The sequence below is a fragment of the Chrysemys picta genome, chromosome 6 (assembly GCF_011386835.1).
Source record: "Chrysemys picta bellii isolate R12L10 chromosome 6, ASM1138683v2, whole genome shotgun sequence".
NCBI classification, from domain to species: domain Eukaryota; kingdom Metazoa; phylum Chordata; order Testudines; family Emydidae; genus Chrysemys; species Chrysemys picta.
In genome coordinates, this window is record NC_088796.1 from 110,438,308 (window position 1) to 110,463,576 (window position 25,269).

At 41.4% G+C, this 25,269-nt stretch overlaps 1 protein-coding gene across 27 annotated transcripts in view; it reads right to left on the reverse strand.

Annotated features, from left to right (window-relative positions):
* KDM4C (lysine demethylase 4C) overlaps nucleotides 1-25,269 on the reverse strand; it is a 427,285-nt gene that overhangs the window by 372,942 nt on the left and 29,074 nt on the right. For 23 of the 27 annotated variants that reach the window (XR_010588892.1, XR_010588896.1, XR_010588895.1 and 20 more), the window contains exons 2-3: nucleotides 23,939-23,977; nucleotides 15,848-16,012 (exon numbers count right to left, since the gene is read on the reverse strand). Coding sequence is in view for 14 of the 27 variants with exons in the window: in XM_005295226.5 (XP_005295283.2) it covers nucleotides 15,848-15,991 (144 nt within the window). In the remaining 13 variants the exon portion in view is untranslated. The remainder of the gene's footprint in view (nucleotides 1-15,847; nucleotides 16,013-23,938; nucleotides 23,978-25,269) is intronic. The other 4 variants (XR_010588893.1, XR_010588898.1, XM_065550531.1 and 1 more) reach the window with 1 other exon arrangement.

The following is a 25,269-nucleotide window of genomic DNA, read 5'->3' on the forward strand; positions in this document are numbered from 1 at the left end:
AGTTCTGCTATGACTAAGCAGACACCATGCTATTCCCAGCCATCAGGAATTTTACAGAAGCCTGAGTTCATCCAAATGGTCTCATACAAGTGTCTTGTTTTAGGGTATCGGGTAGTTTTGAAAAGATGTTTTCTATATTATTAGAGCCCAAATAGAAATCTCTCTAAATTCCAAATATTCATAGATTCTAGGACTGGAAGGGACCTTGAGAGGTCATCGAGTCCAGTCCCCTGCCCTCATGGCAGGACCAAATACTGTCTAGACCATCCCTGATAGACATTTATCTAACCTACTCTTAAATATCTCCAGAGATGGAGATTCCACAACCTCCCTAGGCAATTTATTCCAGTGTTAACCACCCTGACAGTTAGGAACTTTTTCCTAATGTCCAACCTAGACCTCCCTTGCTGCAGTTAAAGCCCATTGCTTCTTTGTTCTATCCTTAGAGGCTAAGGTGAACAAGTTTTCTCCCTCCTCCTTATGGACACCCTTTTAGATACCTGAAAACTGCTATCATGTCCCCTCTCAGACTTCTCATTTCCAAACTAAACAAACCCAATTCTTTCAGCCTTCCTTCATAGGTCATATTCTCAAGACCTTTAATCATTCTTGTTGCTCTTCTCTGGACCCTTTCCAATTTCTCCACATCTTTCTTGAAATGCAGTGCCCAGAACTGGACACAATACTCCAGCTGAGGCCTAACCAGAGCAGAGTAGAGCGGAAGAATGACTTCTCGTGTCTTGCTCACAACACACCTGTTAATACATCCCAGAATCATGTTTGCTTTTTTTGCAACAGCATCACACTGTTGACTCATATTTAGCTTGTGGTCCACTATAACCCCTAGATCCCTTTCTGCCGTACTCCTTCCTAGACAGTCTCTTCCCATTCTGTAGGTATGAAACTGATTGTTCCTTCCTAAGTGGAGCACTTTGCATTTGTCTTTGTTAAACTTCATCCTGTTTAACTCAGACCATTTCTCCAATTTGTCCAGATCATTTTGAATTATGACCCTGTCCTCCAAAGCAGTTGCGGTCCCTCCCAGTTTGGTATCATCCGCAAACTTAATAAGCGTACTTTCTATGCCAATATCTAAGTCGTTAATGAAGATATTGAACAGAGCCGGTCCCAAAACAGACCCCTGCGGAACCCCACTCGTTATGCCTTTCCAGCAGGATTGGGAACCATTAATAACTCTGAGTACAGTTATCCAGCCAGTTATGCACCCACCTTATAGTAGCCCCATCTAAATTGTATTTGCCTAGTTTATCGATAAGAATATCATGCGAGACCGTATCAAATGCCTTACTAAAGTCTAGGTATACAACATCCACAGCTTCACCCTTATCCACAAGGCTCGTTATCCTATCAAAGAAAGCTATCAGATTGGTTTGACATGATTTGTTCTTCACAAATCCATGCTGGCTGTTCCCTATCACCTTACCACCTTCCAAGTGTTTGCAGATGATTTCCTTAATTACTTGCTCCATTATCTTCCCTGGCACAGAAGTTAAACTAACTGGTCTGTAGTTTCCTGGGTTGTTTTTATTTCCCTTTTTATAGATGGGAACTATATTTGCCCTCTTCCAGTCTTCTGGAATCTCTCCCGTCTCCCATGATTTTCCAAAGATAATAGCTAGAGGCTCAGATACCTCCTCTATTAGCTCCTTGAGTATTCTAGGATGCATTTCATCAGGCCCTGGTGACTTGCAGGCATCTAACTTTTCTAAGTGATTTTTAACTTGTTCTTTTTTTATTTTATCTGCTAAACCTACCCCCTTCCCATTAGCATTCACTATGTTAGGCATTCCTTCAGACTTCTCGGTGAAGACCGAAACAAAGAAGTCATTAAGCATCTCCGCCATTTCCAAGTTTCCTGTTACTGTTTCTCCCTCTTCACTAAGCAGTGGGCCTACCCTGTCTTTGGTCTTCCTCTTGCTTCTAATGTATTGATAAAAAGTCTTCTTGTTTCCCTTTATTCCCGTAGCTAGTTTGAGCTCATTTTGTGCCTTTGCCTTTCTAATCTTGCCCCTGCATTCCTGTGTTGTTTGCCTATATTCATCCTTTGTAATCTGTCCCAGTTTCCATTTTTTATATGACTCCTTTTTATTTTTTAGATCATGCAAGATCTCGTGGTTAAGCCAAGGTGGTCTTTTGCCACATTTTCTATCTTTCCTAACCAGCGGAATAGCTTGCTTTTGGGCCCTTAATAGTGTCCCTTTTGAAAAACTGCCAACTCTCCTCAGTTGTTTTTCCCCCTCAGTCTTGATTCCCATGGGACCTTACCTATCAGCTCTCTGAGCTTACCAAAATCTGCCTTCCTGAAATCCATTGTCTCTATTTTGCTGTTCTCCCTTCTACCCTTCCTTAGAATTGCAAACTCTATGATTTCATGATCACTTTCACCCAAGCTGCCTTCTACTTTCAAATTCTCAACCAGTTCCTCCCTATTTGTTAATATCAAGTCTAGAACAGCTTCCCCCCCAGTAGCTTTTTCAACCTTCTGAAATAAAAAGTTGTCTGCAATGCAGTCCAAGAATTTGTTGGATAGTCTATGCCCTGCTGTGTTATTTTCCCCAACATAAATATTGTCTATTTATCTTTTAATTCACTACTTTGTCAACAAGACATCTTTTAAAAACACTGCAACAGCTATTGTTTATGTAGAGTTCTTTATATATAAACTTTTTACATTTGTATTGTTATTAAAAGACTGAAGACATTTCCTCCTCTTTCCCCCCAACCTTTAGTTTTGTCTTTTTATATGCTACAAACATTGGCAGTGTTTGTGCTGCTTACAAAAACTAAACACAGCAAGCATGGCACTGTTAGTTATTTCTTTATATGTGCATTAGCATCAGCAGTGATGCTAACAAAAGTCTTGGATGAGTTTATTATAGTTAATCTGAATTCCCTCTGATAGCAGGCTGTTTCTTCAAAATGCAAACATTTTAGGGTTATATATAAAAGTGGCTATTGCATTTTTGTTTATCTTTAAAACACCTTAGTGAGAGTATGGAATTTTAGAATAAATCTAAGATCTGGAGATCGTTCATTGTCTCCAGATAACAACAGGGTCAAATTTTAAACCTAACCCATTGGAACATGTCTTTCTGAGACTGGGATGTTTCCATTGTTCACAGTATAAAACTGCACAAACCTAAAACATGTAGGAAATACAAATTTAGACAACCAAAGAAAATGTTTTTAGCAGATAACCATTTCCTGTTAAAGGCATAGTTAATGCTTCTATTTTAATCCTGCACTTCCTACGTGGTTAAAACTCACTTTTTCTTTTCTTCTTTTTTTTTTTTTTTTAATTTTATTAACTTTGATGTGACCTTTGTCCATCTAGGGACTGCAACATTGGGCCCAATGTTTCCTCTTCTTAAAGAAACAAGAGTGCTCAACTGCCTAGTCTTGTAGTTTCCATTAATGTTTTCACACAAATCTTAACAAGTTATATGCACAAAAAAATACAAAACACTGCTTTGGAAGCAGAGAAGCCATGAATTCAAAATGTATGCATAAAAATCAAAGATGTGCATAGACATTTCCATTTTCATGACTATTAGGCATGAACTTGTAGGTTTGGCTCCACAACGCGAATATTAAAAACCAGCATTTGCATTCTTTTGTTTAATTCAAGGTCAATAGTGTTTTGTTTTTAGCAATATGCAGCATGAAATATTTTTGTGAATAGTGGCCAAAGTATCCTCCTTCAGCAAACTGGAGCACACTTACTGTTTAATTGTATTACAGTAGTGCTTAGCGAGCCCACCTGAGATTGGGACCTCACTGTGCTATGCGCTCTCACTGTAGTGAGAGACAGTCCCTGCTCTGAAGACTTTACAATCTAAATAGACATGATAGACAAAGGTTGGGGACAGGGAACAGACACAGAAATTAAGTGACTTGCCTAAGATAAGTAGTTCAATGGCAGACCTGAGGACAGAACCTAAAGGTCTCTTGACTCTCAGTAAAGTACCCTTTCCACTAGGTCATGCAGCCTCCCCAATAATGTTTAGCAAAACTATCATCTTCCAAATCACGAGCGTCAAATTCATTCCATGGAGAAAGCCAAATTCTACTTTTAACTGTGGTCTATAGCTTTATGTTGCTCAGTGTTCAAACATAAAAAAGGACGGACTAAAACAGGGGTTCTCATAACAAATTTTTTGGTGGCCTCAGAGTGCGGCCACCAACTCTTGCTGGTGGCCACGCTGACAATTTTTCCTAAAATACTTAATTAACTTTAGGAAAAACAAATAAATATGCACGTATACACATCCAAATCATTGTTATTTATTTATGTTGGGTTTTTTCCAGACTCAGTAATAAAAATAATTTACGGTTGTCTCTATTCTTTAATGGACCTAAACAGAATAGAAATACAAATACGGCACTTTGCATGTTCTTGTTTTATTGCTGTTGTTTCTTTTGCTTTTTTAGTTGTACCCCTCCACCCCCCAAGACTTGCTAGCTGGTAAGTCTTCTGCTGTGAAAAGTGATATTTGTACGCTTGTTAATATCACTTTTCACAGCAGACTTACTCAGCCCCGGCAAGCCCTGGGACAAATTAAGCCCCGGATGGGGAAGTGGGCAGGGAGGCAGCGGGGTCCAGGGACAATGGCGGGATAGTGAGCCTGGGGTCAAAGCCTGGAACCAGAGCCTGCCACCGCGTGGACCGAGTTCAAAGCCCCGTGGCCAAAGCCTGCCTCCCCTACCCTTGGGAAAATGGGAAATTCACCAGCTGCCTGCACATCCAGCATTTGTGTCTCTGGGGAGAGTGGCCATTGCTTTGCACCCTGTCCCCCACCCCCATCACAGCCCAAGAGGCTGTGGCCGCAAGTAAAGGCCCTAGAGACCGCATTGGAGAAACACTGGACTAAAACCAAAACAGTGCAACATTCAGGCTTTATTCCTCCTTCAACATATACTGTGCTCTCTCATCAAGCACTTCCTGAAAGCAGAGTTCTCGCTCCTATACATAATTATAGTATGGCTCTCCTTTTTTGGGTAGCTATCTAACATAACAGAGGTATACATTTAGGACTACATACTGCCCTCAATCTCCCATTGATTTTAATAATCAGTTTGCAAAAAGATCAAAGGTAGAATATGGCCTTTATTTAGTAGTTAAACTTTTAGTTACCATTGTGTATTATTTCCTCGCTAACTTATCACATCCAGAATCACTTATTGGAAAAACAGGCTCACTGTTAGGATTGACACACTATCAGGCCTTTGTGTCTCTTCTTTTCCTAGTTTCTCTCCCCCTCCCCTATCTCTCTCTCTCTCTCTCCCCCCCCCCACCTCCCTCTCCCTCTCTCCTCCTTTATTCCCTCTGCATTTTCTTCCCTAAAGCAACTCAGAGCTTCCCCTCTCTGTGAGCATCACCACCCTCCACTTCCTCTTCGCATCTGATAAAGTGATCAGCAATAATATAGTGCTGACATTTAAAGTGAAACATGCCTCTGCAGCAGGGATGTTTGATCAGACTGTCGGAGATCCAGAAATAGAACACCTGCATAAGTGGGTCAAGGCAAGGACCAAAAGTCAACGATAGAGGAGAAAGAAATCCAGAGGCAGAATGCCTTTGAAAAGGTTCTGTGGGTGATTGAAGAACAGAAGCATGTTGTTCTACAGAATGTGTTAGGGGCCACAAGTACAAAGGTGCAGACTTTGGTATTTGTGGGAGGGAGGAAAAAAAAAATCTAATTCACTAAGGTGCACACTTGATTCTGAAGGGTGTGCTTGTACTAGAGTCTGCTCTCTAAGGAACAGAAAGTCCTTATGACAGCTATGTTCTGGTAAAAGTCCAATTTTACTGAACAGGACAGAAGCAGCAAGAAGGTGGGATGTTACAAAGAGGCAATAGCAAAAGGTTGGTTATTACGATGTTTGATCTGATGTTACTTGTTAAGACCAAACAGGAGTTCTCCTCATGATTAAGAATATTCTGTACAGCTTTCCCAAGAAATGGGCAAGACTATATGGGGCAGGTATGTTACAGGTTGTGCTGCCCCATTAGTGGGAGCTGTGCCTAATTACCTGACTCTCAGGTGATGGGTTTGAGCTTGGACCAATGGTAAGGTCAGGTGACTAGGCATTGCATAAGGGTAGCGGAGGTTGGCTACCTATAAGAGGGAGTCTTCTCCCTCAAAGAGGAAAACCATGGGATGGCTCTCTGGAGAGGGCCAGAGTAGGCCTGGCACAGAATCCCAGCTTAGAGGGATATGGGGAGCTGAGAGGTAGCATGAGCAGGGGCCTGATGTCCTAATAAAAGGGTAAAGAGGAGGAAGAAAAAAGTAAGACCCACCTGCAGGGGACGACTCTACCTAGCAGCCAGAGAAAAAGGCTTTGCTGGAGTTATGTGCAGAGATGGGCAGGAGCAAATCCCTTAAGTGGGAATTAGGAGCCCAGATGAGGCATAATGAACTGGTGAACCTGGAGAAGAAGGCTAGGAAATTGTGTCTGTGAGTGAAACTGTTAGTTTATGTTAACAAACCAGACTCCAGAAAGGGAGAGTAATTCTCAAGCATAAGAATTGTGGAGTTTTATTTTCCTGAGGAAGGAAGAAAGGAAACTGAGGCAGCAGTAGGGTCTCACTGGATGAGGTAAGACCCTATTTTAGGGGACAGGGAAGAACAAATTGATTGTCTCTCATGCTGCTGTCACCCCTCTTTCTCCCTGCATCTGACTCTACATGAAGCTCTCGCAGCATGCAGCAGCCATTCTGCTGTGGTTGCTGGCCTGCTCTAGAAGGGAGGTATAGTCAAAACAATTTGTTCTTAAGATACTGTGGGTCTGACCAATCACTACCCCTTGGGGACAAGAATGACAAGTTACTTGCAGTGTTCCAGAAAAATCCTTTGATTTTTATAAGCAGGGGTTGCAATTAGTGGTAGCAGCTTCAAGATGGCAAAAACACTTTTGCCTAAGTTTCTTCTCAGTGGTCATGCAGATGAAACTGGAATCTGTGAGTACTTGATACACTCGGAGCTGCTGCTCTCCGTGAATGAGTGGACTGATGAGAAAGCACCACAGAACATAGCAGTGTTTTTGAATGATGATGCCAAAGCTTTACACCAGAAGTTCCCCAGTATGAATCATGGATCTTACAGACAATTACTCAAACACTTATACGACCTTCTAGGAGAGATCTGTTTTTGAAATACTGGAGGGAATGACAAGATTGGAGTAAGAGAAAGGGGAACCCCTGCATACTTTATTTGCATTGAGGAGCCTGTTTAATAGGGCTTTCCCTGCCCCTCACAATCTGTGAGATAGCTTGAGTAAAGCAGAACCATCTGCACTGGATCTGGAACTGGCAAAGCAGAGAGGGACCTATGTCCAGTGACAGGACATGAGCGAATCCTGTGTGAAAAGTCAGTCTATAAATGGTTTAACAGAGGAACTTCATAACCTGCTGGTGAAGGAAGAGAACATACTGGATAAATGTATGGATGAGATTATGTGCAGAGTTACAAATGTGGAAGCAGAAGCTGGGATCTCCTTAAAGGTATCCGCTATTAATTCCCAGACCCAGGGTGATTCCTTTATACCAAATGCTACGCTTCAAGAAATGATTGCTAGTGAAGTGGCTAAAAACTTAGAGGAGTCCCAGTGCAAGATATTTGCAGAGATCCCATGGGTCAAATAAGAGCAACAGTCTCCCAAGTAGTTCCCAGGTCATATGACATTTGCAGGTAATGAGGAGGCAAAGCCCATGGGAGACAGAATTGCCCAAGCAGAGGGAAGCCACACCAAAGAAACCAGAAGTTGCTGACAGAAGCATTCATAGAAGATAATGGAAGAAAGCAATTAAAACAGCTATTCTTACAGTATGCTAGTGTGTTCTCCAAGAATAATGGGAAGCTTGGGAGATATGATCAGATGCAACATCCCTTAAGCAAGGGACTGTTCCTGTGAGGCAAATCCTAAAGGATGCTAAATTGCATGCTAGAGGATGTCCTGCTTAGACCATCTAGATCACCTTGGGCATCCCCAATTATAATCGTGAAAAGGCCCAGCGGAGACTTAAGAATATTTATTGAATACAAGAGACATAACTAAAGAGTTCAAGATAGCAGCCTTTGAGTCACTGAAGGAAACACTGCTAAACCATGCTGTGTTTGAATTTCCAGACTCATCCTGTCCATTTGTGATAACCTGTGATGGCTTATGGTCAGATCTGCATTTGAACAAATTGATTAGCTCAGTTGGCAGAGGCTGGTGGCCTTTGGAAGTCAAAAATTAAATGAGGAGAGTAAACAAAAATTCAGCAACAGTACTGGAATTTCTGGCAATTGTGGAGGCCCTTGGGGCCTATCATCCATATTTACTAGGTTCAGAATTCATAGTTCACCGTAAACATGGAAAGTAATATATGGTTGTGAATACTCTCAGCTGGATGAGGACAGTGAAAATAGACTCAGACTGATCATGTGACGACATCTGGCAGGAACAGTCTAAGGACCTGAGTTATTTTGGCATGCTAAAAGATCTACCACATGAGATGCAGACTGGAGAGGTTCAAAGCAGTCCAGGAACATTGATCCAGCTACCCATTTGCTGGTGTATGACTTTCCAGGTCTATCAGGTTGTCTTGTCAGCAAGCTTGCAGAGAGCAGTGCTGGAGTGTCTTCATGACATCAAAGCAGCAGGCTGCTTGGGGTAAGAAAAGACTCTGAACCAGATATTGGACAGATTTTTTTTTTGGCTGCACATGTTAAGGATTTGGTACTTTCCCATCTTACCTGTCACAAGAAAGCACCAGCAAGGAGCGGCAGAACTCCTTTTAGGGGATATGCCCCTATCTAGTAAGCCCTGGGGGTTCATGATTGTCTTGGAAGGACCACAACCAGAAACACCAGTTGAAATCGATATTTGCTGATAGTGTATGACACCATGTAAAAGTATGTTGTGGCAGAGGCACTGAAGGATAAAAGGCCTGAGGCAGTTACAGCTGCACTGATGAAACACGTAATGTTGCAGATTGCCCCGGCCCCTTCTCTCCCCCTCTGCCTCAGCTGCCTTTCAATGATCGGGAAAGGAATTTCAATCACTTAATACATGAGGTTTGCTGATAACTCCAGATAACATACCTAAAGTGAGGTCTGGGGTTGCCCACCCTGCAGGTAATGGAAGAATGGAGAGAGTAAACAGCACCACTGGTTCCATGCTCATAACTTTAGCGAAGACCAATTAGACTGAGATATGAGGACACTTCTTGTCTTTGCATATAACACCAGCTGACACTCAATTATTCACCACTTTCTCTCTCTCTCATTATTTTTGGACTCGCAAACCCATGCTTGCATATGACTTGATGTTCAGCAAAAAATGGCAAGGCCTCCTGCACCTACACAGGCAGAGTCTTATACCAGTGACCTGAGCACAGCATTTCAGAAGGTGGAGGAACAAATGAGCCAGAAGGAACCATGACAAGCACAAGGTGCCAGGAAAAAGTGACCATGTGCCCATGCACAAGGAAAAATCAGCCAGGGGGAAAATAAATAAATAAATAAAACCTCAAATGTCCTCCTAGGAGGACCTTACACAATACTTAAGAAAATAAACAGTTTATCCTTGCTGATATGAAAAGTGAGAGCTTCCCCCTTGTAGTACACGGAGAATTGATGCACAGATTTACTGAAAGAAAGGGGAGGGCAAACACTGAGGTTATTCAACAACCACAGAGGAGGATTTGGAAATTCACCAGCAGATTCCTGTAACTTGTAATACGAAACTGGTTGTGGAGGAGTATGTCCTCAAGACTTCTCCACACTGCAGTCTTCAAAAGACTGTCTACGCCCACCAGATATGCCTAACCTGGAGAATATGAACCCTATACATGCCAATAATCTCTGGATTCAGTTACAAGTGACATCTCCATGACTGAATACAGAACTCAAGGAGGCAGACTAACAGGAAAACCTGTAAGGATGGCAGACTATCTGGATTCCTCGGAATTACAATGATAATAAAACTTTAGTTACTGTTTTCAAACTCTTATTAAACCAAAAGAGGGAAAGTTGTAATGATCAGTGCAGACAGCATCTTCACCAATAGATGGTGCTGAATCTTTATTTTACTGTGGTTATCTTGTTTTGATATTATGTTAACCTGGTTTGAGTGGCTTAGAAGGAAGTTAAATACTGCCTGTGTGGGCGCTGATGTGCTTACTTGCAATGTTCCAATAAATCCTTCAGTTTCTATAAGCGAATATTACAGTGTTTGTAATTTTGTCACAATTTATGGCTGGAGTCTCAAAAGGGCCAGCTCCCAGGAATTAGAGGTGACTGATGAACCCTATTAGCCTACAGGAAGAACTGGAGACCTTAAGTCTTCATACTCTCAAATATCCTTCAAGTGTACCTTTATTTCTTCTTGTGGGGAAGGGTGAGAATATTTGGAAGTGGCCTGCATCCTGGATGTTAAGCTGAAAGGGGCCAATCCTGAATATTGGTTATTTGTAGGGCTCTACCAAATTCATGGCCATGAAAAACACCACATGGACTGTGAAATCTGGCCTTTTGTGTGCTTTTACCCTTACTATACAGATTTCACGGGGTAGACCAGCGTTTCTCAAATTGGGAGTCCTGAGTCAAAAGGAAGTTGCAGGAGGTTCGCAAAGTTAGTTTAGGGGGGTAGCTGTATTGCTGCCCTTACTTCTGTGCTGCTTTCAGAGCTGGGTGGCTGGAGAGTGGCAGCCACTGACTGAGGGCCCAAAGCTCTCCAGGCAACAGCACAGAAGTAAGGGTGGCAATACTATACTATGCCATCCTTACTTCTGCGCTGCTGCTGGCGGCGGCTCTGGAATGACCTACAAAGAGATTTGAGGTGTGTGCAAAAATCTCTGGAGACTATCAGATGAACAAAGTTGAGCTGGAAAATGTATCCTTAAATGGGAGAGAGAATGCAAGAGAGCGCACGCATGTGTGTGCGCACACGCGAGGAGTGACACGGAAGAGTGGAAAAGCCACGGAACATAATGTACTTCCACTTCATTTTATGAGTATTGTTTTTTCTGTAAGTAAACTGCACCAGCGCCGTCTTGCCAACCAACAATTGAGAGATAAACACCCCCCTGAAACATTAAACTTCATATCAACTCATTTACAGAGTGCAAATATCCCAATCCCTGACTGGTGTGATCAGAGAAAATCCGACTCCCACTGGAGGCAACAGGAGTTTTTTCCAATGACTTCAACAGAAGCAAGAGGAGATGCCCCCCTCCCAAATACTGTTAGCAGGTTCCTGATAATATAAATATTAAGATCACAGGACAGTTTCCATTCTAATCCATTGTTTGCTCATATCCATAACATTCTTAAACCACCCTTTTGGGTCTGAAATTCTCTATGCTTAGTATCTGTCTCATTATTGAGCAAAATAATAACAACACCTAGCACTTGTATTGCACTCTTCATCAGTAGAGCTCCAAATGCTTCACAGTCTTTTTAATGTACTTATCCTCACAATACCTCTGTGAGGTAGGGAAATATTATCCCTATTTTTTCCAGATAGGGAAGTGGGGCATACAGGATCTTGCCCAAGATCACACAGGAAGTCTATAGAGGAGCTGGGGAATTTAACCAGGTCTCTCAAAGTCTAAGCTAGGGCCCCAATCACTAGACTGTCCTTTATCTCAAAACAGTTCAAACATTTTTATGTGAAAGGAGAGTGAGGAAAAAAAATGCACTTTCCCCCATAATCAAAAAAAAAAATCAATCTGACTTTTTGGAACAGGGCTATAAGTGGCTGAAGTTTGAAAATGGCACTTTGACATGGAGACGTTCCTTGCTGAGGGAAGGAATAAATGGCCTTCTATGGAAGTAAATTTCAAAATTTCTTGACAATATAAAAGTTTTAACAGGTTATACTGTGTAGAGAGGGGTGTGTGTCCGAAAGCCTGTCTGCTTCTCTCACAAGCCCTGCAAACACTGTAGCTCTGAACCATTTAAATTAGCTAGCAATGTGGACTCCCTACCCATGTTCAATGTCACTCTGCAGCTACACTTCATTACATCATGGCAAATAAGAGAAACAACATAGTGATGACAACCCAGTGACCAACTCCTGCCCCTCCACCTTATTCATCATTTTTGTATGCACAGCTGCACTTCCAGCTAATGTAAAAACTAGAGGATGCAGACAGACGAACTTCAACCAGCTTTGTATGCATCTAAGATGAAGTCTGGCAGGCTGAGTAACATATGTGCTGGAGGCCATGTGTCCCAACAGCCTCAAATTAGTCCTCACTGCTGTTCGGAGGTTGGTTTTTAGACTTGTGCAGAAGTTCAAAATGGACCCGAACTTTTCTTGAAGCAGGCAGGTTGTTGCAGTCATAGAATCAAGATTGGCCCCAATGAACTTGATTCTTTTAATTGGTTACAAAAATCAACTGCTCGGTTTTATTTTTAGACCCAGCCAAGCAAATAGGGATTGAATCTGGTGGATGTGGTCCATCACCTGTTGGTTGAACTGGCCCCAAACCAGAAGCAAGGGACACCATCCTGAATTTTATCTTCCTGATAAAAGTGCATAACTTTCTTAAGCTCAAGATAGGCCTCAACCCCCCTTTGGGTATGATGAAAGGACCATGAGCTTGAGGCATCGCAGAGAGCTCAAACTTGTAACCACAAGCAGTGAGAAATGGATCAGTGTGGCCCTTCCCTTTTTGCCCTCAATTCAAGGCATAAGGATGTGCAGAGCACATGCGCCAGCCCAATGGGTACTGCTAGCTGAAGGTCTCTGACTCGTATATTCTGGGTTCATACACACCTGAAGTAGAATATACATTATGTGCACAATCATTTGAAAGAACACAAAATGACACAGCTTGCTCTTAATCTCTGTTCTTCCACCCTCTCCGCTCATTTCAATTATGTCAGCCCTGCTTCTCAGGGCTCCCTCTATTTTTCAACAGGGTATTTTAATGTTGAAAAGCATAGAACTCTCCACCCCTCAAAAAAAGAGCTGGATAAGCAGGGAAAGACATTTTAATGTGTCATACGTAAGATGGGTCAACAGCATTTCCTACTGTGGTTCCAGAGTGAGATCCAAAGTCTGGATGGGAGTAAATGAGGCCGGGAAAGAATCCAGGCAAGAAACAAACACAGAATTGATGCCTGGGGCCATATTTCTTATCACATAATGTGCTGGACTGATCAAAGCTCACAATCTCTCCATTATTATGGTAGGATATTTTCTTAAATGCAGAACACCTGAGCTCAGGGGGCCACTACCATATTAAAATTAATAAAGGAGCTCAGTGTCATCACTCCCTTCCCTGAAGCGGTCGAAGAAATGAAAACGAGAGACCAGCCAAGTCTGCTGCCTTTGGGAATTTCAGTGCAAAATTAAAAACACTTAATACTGAGTTTGTGTGTCTTGAAAGAAAAGTTTTAATATTTTCAGAAACACAGAATGACTCTTTTCTTATAGCTGACATGAGAAAAGTGGTCTGTACTCAGCATGCTGTCAGCTGCTGCTATCTTTGTAACAGATCCTGGAATTGAAAGTCATAAATTACTGACATTCTCCCTGATCCCCAGTCCACAAACAAAGCACTCTGGTCTCAGGTGTCTTTAATCTGTTAATTTTCTTTGTTTGTTACATTAGCTCACCAGTTCCAGATCTCATTAGCTTTCTCCTGTTACACACCTCCAGCCACACCACAACCTCAGTGTCTGCAGTCTCCCGGTGTGACAGCTTCCCTCCGGAGAGCCACTACAGAGGTTACTCTAATGACTGTCACTAAATACACAACCCTGCTATCAGACATAACACTAATCTAAATGTAACATCGATTAAAACATTTCAATGAGAAAAATATTTACCCAGGGAAGCAAGGATTATGTTTAGAGCATAATCAGAACAGAAAAAGTCCTTATCTCCTGATAGGTTTTAGCAAGTGACTTACGCTTTCAGTTAATGTCTTTAAGAATATTAACTAGGGATTTTAACATAGAAACTGATACTGTAAACAGCTCAGTTTTATTTACAGTTGAAAGGCAAAGAGAGTTTGACCTTCTGTTTTTAAAATATTTTTTCACTCTTCACCGAGAGTAGAAAAACCACCCCAATCAGCCTGCCCAAAATCTGAACGAGGAGTGCAATCACCACTAAACCCCAGTACCTTCTTGCTCCCTGATGGGGACTGAAAGCATTGACAAGGCAGTACAAAGCACATTGAGGAAAGAGGGCACCTTCCTTCACTCTCTAGTAACCAGGCCTTGCCTTCACTGTGAGAGAGGCAATGAAAGGCCTCAGAAAACTCTGCATCCAGCCCATGGTGATTGGAAGAAAGATCAACACAATGTGGATCCTTTGAGGGTGGGAAAAAGTAGGTGGCCTCATGGCGCCAAGAAGAGTTTAACATACCCCTGGACAGTCTACCATCAGCAAACCCAAGATGCTGAGATGTTGGGGAACAAGGAAGCAAGTCAATATACAGAACAATCCAAAACGAGTTGCACTATCCCCTCACTCTCTGCTAGCTCAATTACTGTTAATCAGAAGGGGACCAAAACATATAAGCTTCCTGTTCCCCAGCCATTTTAGGACTTGATTCTGCAAGGTGTTGAGTGCTCTGGCTTTGGTCCACCAAAGCACCTGTCCCACTGCAGCGATTAATACCATGCAGCAAACCCTCAAAGAGTAGGTCCCCATTTGTTTCAAAACAGAATGAGCACAGAAGGTGATGGGGACAATACAACATCAGTGTGTACTTTTATGTCACATACTTATCTATGTCTGTTATGAATGAGTTGCCCAATCTAGTAATTGGAATTTTCGTTTAAAAAAAGAAAAAAAAAGTTTCTAGCCTTCATGCTTGCAGAGAAAAGTTTGGAGATGTGACTGAAGTGCATCCTCAATACTCAAAACACAGAAAGCAAATAAGAACCCAAAGTTCGTTATTTTTTCTTTATAAAGCTCATTTTAAGCCATTCTGATGATTTTTTAATGTTCTGGGTTTGCAACACAGGGTTAGAGACCCAGTGATTAAGGTAGCTGTTCCTAGTGAATTCTGAATGACTGAGCTGAGATTCCCAGATCTGCATGTGCATGGTTGTGTTTCCTCCCCTATGAGCCTCACACTGCAGGACTACATAAGAGTAACAGGACTAATGTATATAGCAGAGATAAGAACATATTCATCATGTAAATAAATAAGTTACACCAAACTGAAGTTGTGACAATCTCTCTCCATTAATGGAAACTGACTAGCTACAAGGCCCTGAATCAACCATTGCTCAGCCAAGAGGCAATGCTACAGTAGCTTTTGCATGGTTTCCATGTCTTACTTTTGTCAATCAGAAGGTAGGATGATTACAATTTAAAAAAAAAAAATCAACAATTTGAAATCCTATGATGGCCCAGATGCTGTAAACACTCAAGAATGTGCTTCATTTTATTCATAAGTAGATCCACTGACTTCAGTGAAATGATTCAAGTCAGTAAAGTTACACACACACCTTTAAGTGTTCGCATGGTGGATTCCTATATTTGGAATATTGGATCCCCTGATTTATATTTTGGACTGCACTTCTAAGCACTAACTTAGTCAGCCTCAAACAGAGATTTTCTTTTCACATTCCATGTGATAATAGCAAAACCCAATAATTTGAGAGTATGTGGCAGACAACATATTTTCTTTTTTCTTTGTTTATATGCAACGTGAGCTATTCCATTTAGCTCTCGTTAAAGAGTGACATATCAACAGCTATCACAGGAAAAACATTTGAAAAAAATTATTAAAATTGAACACATCAGTTTTGCAAAAGGCAAATGTTTCTGAAAAGAGTTTTTTTTTTTAAATGTAAAAGATGTTTACCTTTGCAAGTCCAGCACGATGAGCACCTTTTGATTCCATGTACGCTAAGTATTTGTTGAACTCCCTGAATTCATCCATTGAAGGCCTAAAAGTCATGATTTTGCAGCTTGGGTTGGGAGGACTGTCCGAGACTACAGCTGCCATTTTGGCTCAATATCAGTCCTGCTAAAAATTAAACAAGTTATTAATAAGTATAATGTAAATTGAAATGAAAAATCCTTCAATGAAAATAGTCTCCAAAAAGATATCAATATATCTGCTTCTACCTGGAATGAACGCTTTTGAAATGCTGCTATCTCCCAGGCTGGTTATAAGAACACAATATAAAAATACAACTAGGTTGTTCAGCCATTATCCACCCTGGTGAACCCAATCATGAGTAACAGTTGCACAATCTAGCCCCTCGTTGGTTGTCTTTATAACAATATACTCTCTAAACTTATCCTTCAATATTATAGCAGCATCTGCTTGGGCTGGTTCATCTCCAGTACACTGCAATTTTCTCTGTTGTAGGTATTTACAATACATGGCAGCCTCATCACCATAGACCCCAAGCACCTCACAATACTCCTGTTTGGCAGTGAAGTCTCATTATTCCCATTTTACACCTGGGGAATTGAGACACAGAGAGATTAAGTGACATGTCCTAGGTGTTCTGGTCACACCAGAAATTTATTGCACAGCCAAGAACTGAACCCAGATTTCCTGACTCCTTAACCACAAGGACTTTCCTTCCCCTCACTGCTTCTTTTAATAGGTTTTAAAGTATATATATCTATACCAAAGGCATAGAGAAACAGGACAAGTCCTCTCCCCCCCGACCATGTTTTATCACTAAAAAGAGTAATTAATTTATTTCATTTAATTAAAAGCAACAAAAAAATATTCTTGTCTCTCATACAAAGATATAATACTCATGAAATGAGTAGCCACTTATGTGGTTTTCACATATTTATGCTTCTGCTATAGAAACTAACACCAGTCCTGCAATTAGATCTGCTAGTACAGACCCCATCACCGGTACAGAGCACTTGTGGGATCAAAGGCATACTTTCTGGGTTTGCAACCGAGGCATGTTGCATACCTCATGGCAGAACGCAATACAATAATTCAACCTTTGATTGACTTTTTAGAGAATTTGCATTATATAGCACAAGAAGGAATCAAACTTTTATAAGCAATGTCAGCTCACTGTAGGTCATCGTTTCTCTTTTGCCCTATGCAAAAGCATAGCCGGGGCGGAAATTACATAGTGTTATAATTCAAAATTGTCACCTTTTTGCTCTGTAAAATACTATTGAAAACATCATCATTAAATACCAGCCATATAATCCTAATTCTAGCTCAAAGTGTAACAATATATGTGAGCACAGCTATGAAAGAGAAAGTTAAACCAGTTTACATATTAAAACATCTTAGCTCAATTTGTTAGCATTTTTAAATATGCTGTGCTAAATGTGTGGTTTCCATGAGCAGTAAATATCGGTTTTAATATATTGGAATCAGTCATGAAAAAACAAATAATGAATATTGAAATTAACTGGCATTAAGGCATGTTGGCCTTCCCACCATTATCCTTCCCTACTCTGCTCTCCACCACAGCAAGATACTCCTAATACTCTACAGTCACTCCTTGGATAATCCTCCACACTCTTTCCAGTCTTGCTGCCACTGCTACAGTGGCTTCATGCCTGCTGCTTATTGCAAACCTTGGGGACATCTTCACTTTTCCTTCCTCGCCTTCTCCATCATCAGCTGTGGCTCTCATCTCCTCCCCACTCCACAAAACTCTCTTTATGGCCCCTGCCTGGGAAGGACTAAGGCACAGCGGATAGTGGTGGAGGACAGAGTAGGAGCTTCTGAATTTTTCATCTCATCTGCTCCAGCAACCTCCTCTGTGCCCTTAGGCAAGTCTCTTAACCCAGGCCTCACTTCCTCCATCTAGGGAATGAATTTAATAATCATGATGTAGTTATGAGAGAGAGAGAGAGAGAGAGAGAGAGAGTGCGCACACACATGCACATACCACTAGCTTGGCCACAGTATCCGGTCTTCATTGGTTTAGGTTTGTGTGAACTGCTGCTCTTCACATCTGTCTGTGAAAGGTTCTTTTATGTCACTCTCCCTCCCCTATTAGTGTCCCTGCACTTAATCTGCTTTTGTGCCTTTACTTTCCCCTTACAGTCGATCTTTAGTTCTCCCACACATGCACACACCTGACTCCTTCTTTTGGCATTTATCACCTTGTTTTCCTGACCCCATTTTCAGTAAGTCCCTCTCCCCTCTCTACTTTTTCTTTGTACCTAAGAAGTTGTTTGAGCTGAAACCTTGGCTTTGGTTGAGTGGCTTTTTTTAAAAAACTGTTTCTCTGTTTAAGCCTGCAAGGACTATGGGGTAGGGTGGTCGATGTAGTTTGACCATTCCCCTTTTTTTACTGGTTTCATTCTGATTCCTTTCCCTTTTCCTGAGAAACAGTTGTTAAGGTGCCTGATCGAGATGCTTGGCTTAGACCGGTGAATTGTACTATTCTGATTTCTGGATATTTTTTCATATAGTGGCTTTTTAATGGGGAGAGGAGGTGTGCATATGTGTATACACAGTTGGGGCATTCAGGGGGGGAGAGGGAGTACACAGTTGAGACAGTCAATAGTTTTCTTAATGGTAATCAATTGAGATATACCAGATATACCTTGCATAAAGGATCCTTGGAGTCATTTCCACCAAGAGTGTCCCTTTCCTTTCATCTCCACTTCTGGATGCATAGCTGATCCTGCTACAATCACTGGCCCAGGGAATATGGAACTGGAATGGGATCCATGAGACCTGGGCATAGTGATACTTGCCTTTTCTGACATGCTTGAAGGTTACTGAATAGGGGACACTGTATTAAAGCCAGGTGTTCACATGTTATGGTGGGCAAGTGCCAGGCTTTCTACCAAGCAATGAACAACATTAAGAGGCCTCCTGTACCCACTGCCACCGTCCTTAATCCATACCTGCTATTTCAGGCTAGGTGCCTGGTGCAGTGTTTCATATTCTTCTCAGCCACTACTGATTCAGCAAGCAGTAGCAAATCATATTTACACTTTTTCATCCTTATTAGGCATTTCCTCCAAGAGAGACTACATTAGAAAAGTAAATGTACGGTAGCACTAAAGATTCAAGCATGCTGACCAACCAGTAAAACTAACTACCGGTACTTCTACTCATTTGCCAAGAGGTTATACATCTGCTTCACTGATTGCAGATAAACAAGGCTACATTTTAGTCACGGGTATTTTTAGTAAAAGTCATGGACAGGTCATGGGCAGTAAACAAAACTTCACGGCCCATGACCTGTCCATGACTTCTACTATATAGCCCTGACTAAATCTTGGGCTGCACCCTGGGGGCACTACGGGTGTTTGGGGGGGGGCGCCACAGGTGCTCAGGGGGAGGGTGGCGGAACTGGCAGGCTCCCTACCTGGCTCTCCGTGGCTCCCCAGAAGCAGCAACATGTGCCTCCTTCAGCTCCTAACTCCGCGCGCTGACCCCACCCCAAGCATCGGCTCCGCAGCTCCCATGGTGGGGAACCGCGGCCAATGGGAGTTGCGGGGGCAGTGCCTGCAGACAGAGGAAGCACCCAGAACTAGGAACTGAGGGAGGGACATGTTGCTGCTTCTGGGGAGCCCCCCAAGGTAAGCACCACCCAGAACCCTCACCCCCTTCCACACCCCAACCCTGAGCTTCCTGCCACACGCACCCAAAGCTGCTCAGGTGTCCTCCAGGACAGCTGCACTGGCCACCTCAGAAGTCCCAGAGATCCCAGAAAATCACGGAATCCGTTACTTCAGTGACCTCCGTGACAAACTTGCAGCCTTATGGATAACTAAAGAAGAACTCAGACTTCTTAACAAGATAATTACTTCATAACCACAATAGCCAAAAGGTGTATTTCCTCAACAGTAACAGAAAGACCACATCCAACAGCTGTTATGGGTGAGCCTCTGGAGGTCAGGAATGTTCTATTGGTGAAATTCTTACCACATACACTAACACATAAGCCACTGGGCTTTGTGCTAGGATAACCTCCCCTTCCTTTCATGTGCAGGTCTTAATTTGATTGACAGGGCATGAGGGAGGATAAGAGGGAAGGAAGAATAGAGGAGAAGATAACAGAAGTGAAAGAGTGTAGTGGCACTTAAGGGAGAAATATTTTTCCACTATGTTTAAAAAATAGCATTTATGGTATTTTCCCCACCCTTAATCCCAAATGGGTCAACTGATTGCCTTACTTGACCTACAGTGCTGTTTCTATTTTATTAGTTTTCCCCTGAACCGTGATGGGGATTGAGACTAGAACTCCCCCTGTATTTATGGATGTCCAGCTATCTACATTTATCTAGGAGACAAAGTGGTTTCTTCCCTTATTTATTTAAGGGATTTAAATGTAATTTTCCTTATCCCTGAGATGCAGTTTGATTTTTCGATATTTATCTGAAAAATAGAGGATTTTTCTTTAAAGTTTTTTTTAAGATGGTCTGCTTTACATTTAGGGCCTTTTCCCCCCAGATCCACACCCCGCCCCCTACTTCTTCCTTTCTTCCAACCCCCCTTTAACTGGGGTTTTAAGGTAGGTAAAAAGAAAACAGTTAGAAGAAGAAAGATCTTATGCAATATATAACTCCCCCTCCAGTAGAGCTACAAGGCTGGGTTATATCGCCCCTGCCATGTTCTGGACAATTTTTGGGAGGATAATTGGCAATGATGTATGGCATGAACTCTGACAGCCAGGACTTAAGAAGTTAGTAAGGGCCTTTTTCCTTCAATGCCTGGCGTGCAATATTACCTGCAGGAACATGCTCATGACAGATAACGGTATTGCTGACACACACTCATTTTCAGTTGAAATTTTGCTGTTATGACCCTACTATAGAGTGAGAGCCTATGATGCTGCTGCAGCATCTCTGGATAGGAGTAACCCAAGAGGTTTGCCATTGGTGAATCAGTCTATGCTCCCAGCAACCTTGTGGTACCACTGGGCTGCTTTTATCCATTTTGTCTTGTAAGAAGGTTGCTAAATTCCATGACTTGTGACCCTTTCATTGTGAAACATGTGGGCCAATGCACTAGGGAGCAAGGTTCCACTCACTCTACAGAGACCTCATACCTACTGGTCATCTTCATTCAGTGCACAGGCTGCCAGATGCCGTGATCTGTAAAGGACTTTCATAGTGTGCCGAACAATGGAAGGTTTGGCTAGGTCTTGGAAACCTCCAGAGGAGCAGGAACCACCCACTCACACTCACTCTGCTGTAAAGCATTATGGCTGCCTTACTCAAAGCTGCCAGCATCAGGCAGGAGGCCCTGTTGTTCAGGGTAGCCTTTCGGCATGCTCCTGGTAAGGAAGTTTGCTGTAGGGGCTGAGGGAAGCCAATTCTAGCACATTCCACAAAGAAGACTGGAGTAATGCAAAAGATTTTGACCTTCAAATCCCTTTCTATAAGCCTGAGTAGTTGGAACCAGACCTGAGCTGGGCCTGAGGTGGGTGTCTGGGTTATTTGGTCTGTTCGATAGCTGCTTTGTCATCCCGTCCCCTTTGGCAACCTTTGAGTAAAAGCTTTCTGTTCATACACAGGGACTCTTTCCCCTCATTCAACATCAGCTAATCCCAGGTTCAGGAATTGGATAGATGGTGCTCTGTCTGCTTTAGAACATGTGTCTGCTCAGATTTGGCTTCCTATTTGTCAGCCAGCAGAGCTGACCATGGTATCGCTCCTCAATTTGTGCCCATTCTCAGTGCTTAGCTTTGCTTGCAGCTTCAGGGGCCAGACTGGATCAACATGATCAGCAGATTCCCTTCCCCAGTTGGATCTTGGGCCAGCCTGTAAGAATGAAAATTCCTAAATAGTTTTCTCCTAGGAAATACCCAATATGGAAGAGTCAACCTGGGCTCTGCACATGAAGAGCTGCTGTGCGACCGGGTGCCTCTATTGAGAACACATGGGTCAAAGAGTCACGACACTGGGAATAAAATTTAAGACTTGTATTACTTTTGATTAAGCAGCAAATAAACATCTTTAATCCTGCATTTCCTCAATCCTTGGAAAAAATTCTTCTCACTCCTATTTTCAGCATTCTAAGTTTGCAAACAAATCAGTTACTGCAAACAAAAGTCAGAAGGGGGTGGAGTGGGAAATCAGGGCTTAATATGGGAGTCCAAGGTCAGCCTTAAGTATGGTGTCATTACCAACAGCGCCATAAAACTGTTGCACCTTGGACTTGGTCCAATTCCAGTTGAAGTCTATGGAAATTGGGATCAGGCCCACTGATACTTATGAGAGGTGCTATGTAAAAAATAAATAAATACTACCTATATAGTATGAATTCCCCACACAGATATCATCTTAGAGCAGAAGATAATAGAAATCCCAGAAACAAATACAGATGTTAACAAGTGACACCAGAACAATGTTTTATTGATTATCTGTCAATTGTTAAAAGCTATTAACAGACCTCTATCATTAGAGCTAAAGACTGCATCTCTTTAATGTCCTTTTCCACTACTGTAGTAAAGAGAAAATTGCTGCTAAAGTTCAGATGATACAACGGGGGGGGGGGGGGGGGGGGGGGGGGGGGGGGGCTTTGTTCATTCATTTCCCTTGCTAGCTAGTTCATGCATTTATCTTTTTCATCTTTATTCAGTGGCTGTGGCTTGAGAACAGCTTCTCTCCCTTCAGAAGTTGTTTCTAAGTTTATCTTCTGTAGGGGAAGGAAACCAATATTTAAGTCTCAGCTAGTGAGCAGACGTTAAGTTATTATACTGATTGCAATTAACAGATTATCAAGCACTAATTATACATTATGAGAGTTTGGAAATATTTCAAGGAGCAGATTGAGACTAGAAATATATACTTGGTCACGGCTTACTATACTATATATAACGAATCTAGTATTTTGATATATTAAGAATGTGTTTACTAGTCCTTCGCTGATGAGATAAAAAATTTCTCAATAACTGAACTCTGCAAATTTATACTCTGCTTCTATTGTGATTTTATGTTTTAGATATTTCCAGTTTACAGGTCATTCAGCTAGTTAGAACACATCTGTAGTCAACAAATATTTCAAATTCATTTATTTTTAAACTTTGTCCTCATTTAGCATGTGTGTGTACCATGAGGGAGGGGGAAAAAAGTGATTTCCCTTTTTATTCTTATACTATCTTCTTCCTCTACCTATACAGTTGGATTCATGATAGTAAGGCAGTGTGGCTTTACAAGCAGAAGACAACAAAAGATACTACCAACCTAACCTTTAAAACCCCTAAAAACTTTCTCCATAAAAAGCCTGTTTTAGAATGTGGCATAAACAAAACAACAAATGATTCAGTGTAAGCGGTTTTAATTGCATTTTGAGAGGACTACTCATCACTCATGGATAATGTACCTATCCTAAACTTATGCTGATGTCTTTGTACCACTCTGCATGATCACATGTTCTGTGCATATGCTGATGCATATTATAGCTAGAGCAGTAGCAACAGCTATTGTTACAGTTGTTTGCAGGCACAGCACCTCTTCCTCTATTTCCCCAGATGGTGTCTTGGTGGGTACACTGCAGATAGGATTTCATTCTCTGCAATCTTTGCTATCCAAGCAAATAGCATGTACATACAATTACATCCAAAACCAACCCACAACACATTAAAAGCATAGTAAGGTTTCAAAGTCAAGGACTGAAAATTTAAGCCCCAAATGAGCACTGCCTTCCAGAAGTTCCTATGGCTGCTTTGAAGAATTTACTTTTAGTTGGTGGTATCTTCCTATTCTACTGGTCAAACGCATACAAGTGAAAGGATGGACACAGGCATCTAAGAGCCAGAGGATTAATGCCCAATTTACTTAATGAGGGGAAAATTTACTATCAAGTCAGCACTGGAATTTGTCCTCAGAATCAGTATTTTACCTCAGAAATCAAAGAGAGAGAGAGAGAGAGAGAGAGAGAGAGCGCGCACACAAAATCAATTGCTTGACATAAAATAAAAATCTCTGTATTGCCGGGTGAGAGAAAGAACACTGTAGGAAAAAAAGAAAAAAGGTAATTTGTTACCTGTGAATTTGTATCTTCAATTCTTTCTTTTACTTCCTCCTACCAACAAGTGTAGACAAAAAAAATTAGATAGATATATTTATTAAAATCAGTTATATAGTACCATACATTTACATAGTGCCTCAAATGATATAAGATTCAAAAAGTTTCCAACCTACTGGCCTGATCCTGTAAGCACTTATGCATGAGTTACTTAACTCATATGTGCATTTCATTTAATTTCCAGAGTTTTCAGGATCAATTCTTCCATAAAACAAAATTAAAACAATGACAAGGTGAAACGTGAGACTGTGGCTCATGAAAGGGAGGCTATGGAGATAATGGATAAAGACAAGAGGAAGAGAGATTCTTGAAGAAGTGGATTTTCAGATAGTGGAATCCAAGAGAAATTCAGACAAACACAAAAATCCCAACAGGAAAAATTTAACTGCCAGCAAAAAGGTTGCTTCCACCCACTGAAGACTGGAAACATGTGAGTAGTGACACTGTAAATCCTTAACATATAAGGAGCAACCGCCCCACCATTCTGACTTCTCATCTCCAGCTCCTAATAGTAACAATAGGAGAAATTAAGCTCATTAATCAAAGCTGTTGTAGAAGGTGGCGGAAGGGGAAAAAAAAAATTATATATATATATATATATATATATATATATATATATTATATATATATTACACACACACACATATACATATATACATACACACACACAAACTTTTAAATATAACCTGCATTACAGTGCAGATAACTGAATTTAAAAAGCTACATACAACTACGCTAAACGATATGCACATGTGGCCTGATGTGTGTTCGTGCCCACCACTGCAATATATACATAATGGTGGATATTTGCTATTTATAAGCCCCCACTGGCAGCCAAGTATCACTGGAAAGAGGTCATACAGGATATTTGATCTCTGTGTATCCATTTGATTTTCAAGCCTTCACCTTCAGACAATTTTAAAAAGTACAGTTGTCTCATTAACAAGAATACAGATCCACTCTACTCTATTCCCCCAAGCCCACAGGAAAATTAATATTCCCTCCTTACTCATCATGCTATACTTTCTCTAACAGTCTGAAAGCTATTGTAAATGCATATGCTACCTAAGAGTACCTCCATCTGCATACAGAGAGATCCTATGAACAGCTCTGGGAATTAAGATGGTGTGGCTTCATGCCATGCAAATTATGAGACATCATAATAACTAGAGCTGCCAAGTTAAATAATAATAGAATATCATTTATTTAAATATTTTAGATGTTTTCTACATTTTAAAATATATTGTAGTCTGTGTTGTAATTGAAATCAAAGTGTACAGTGCTCACTT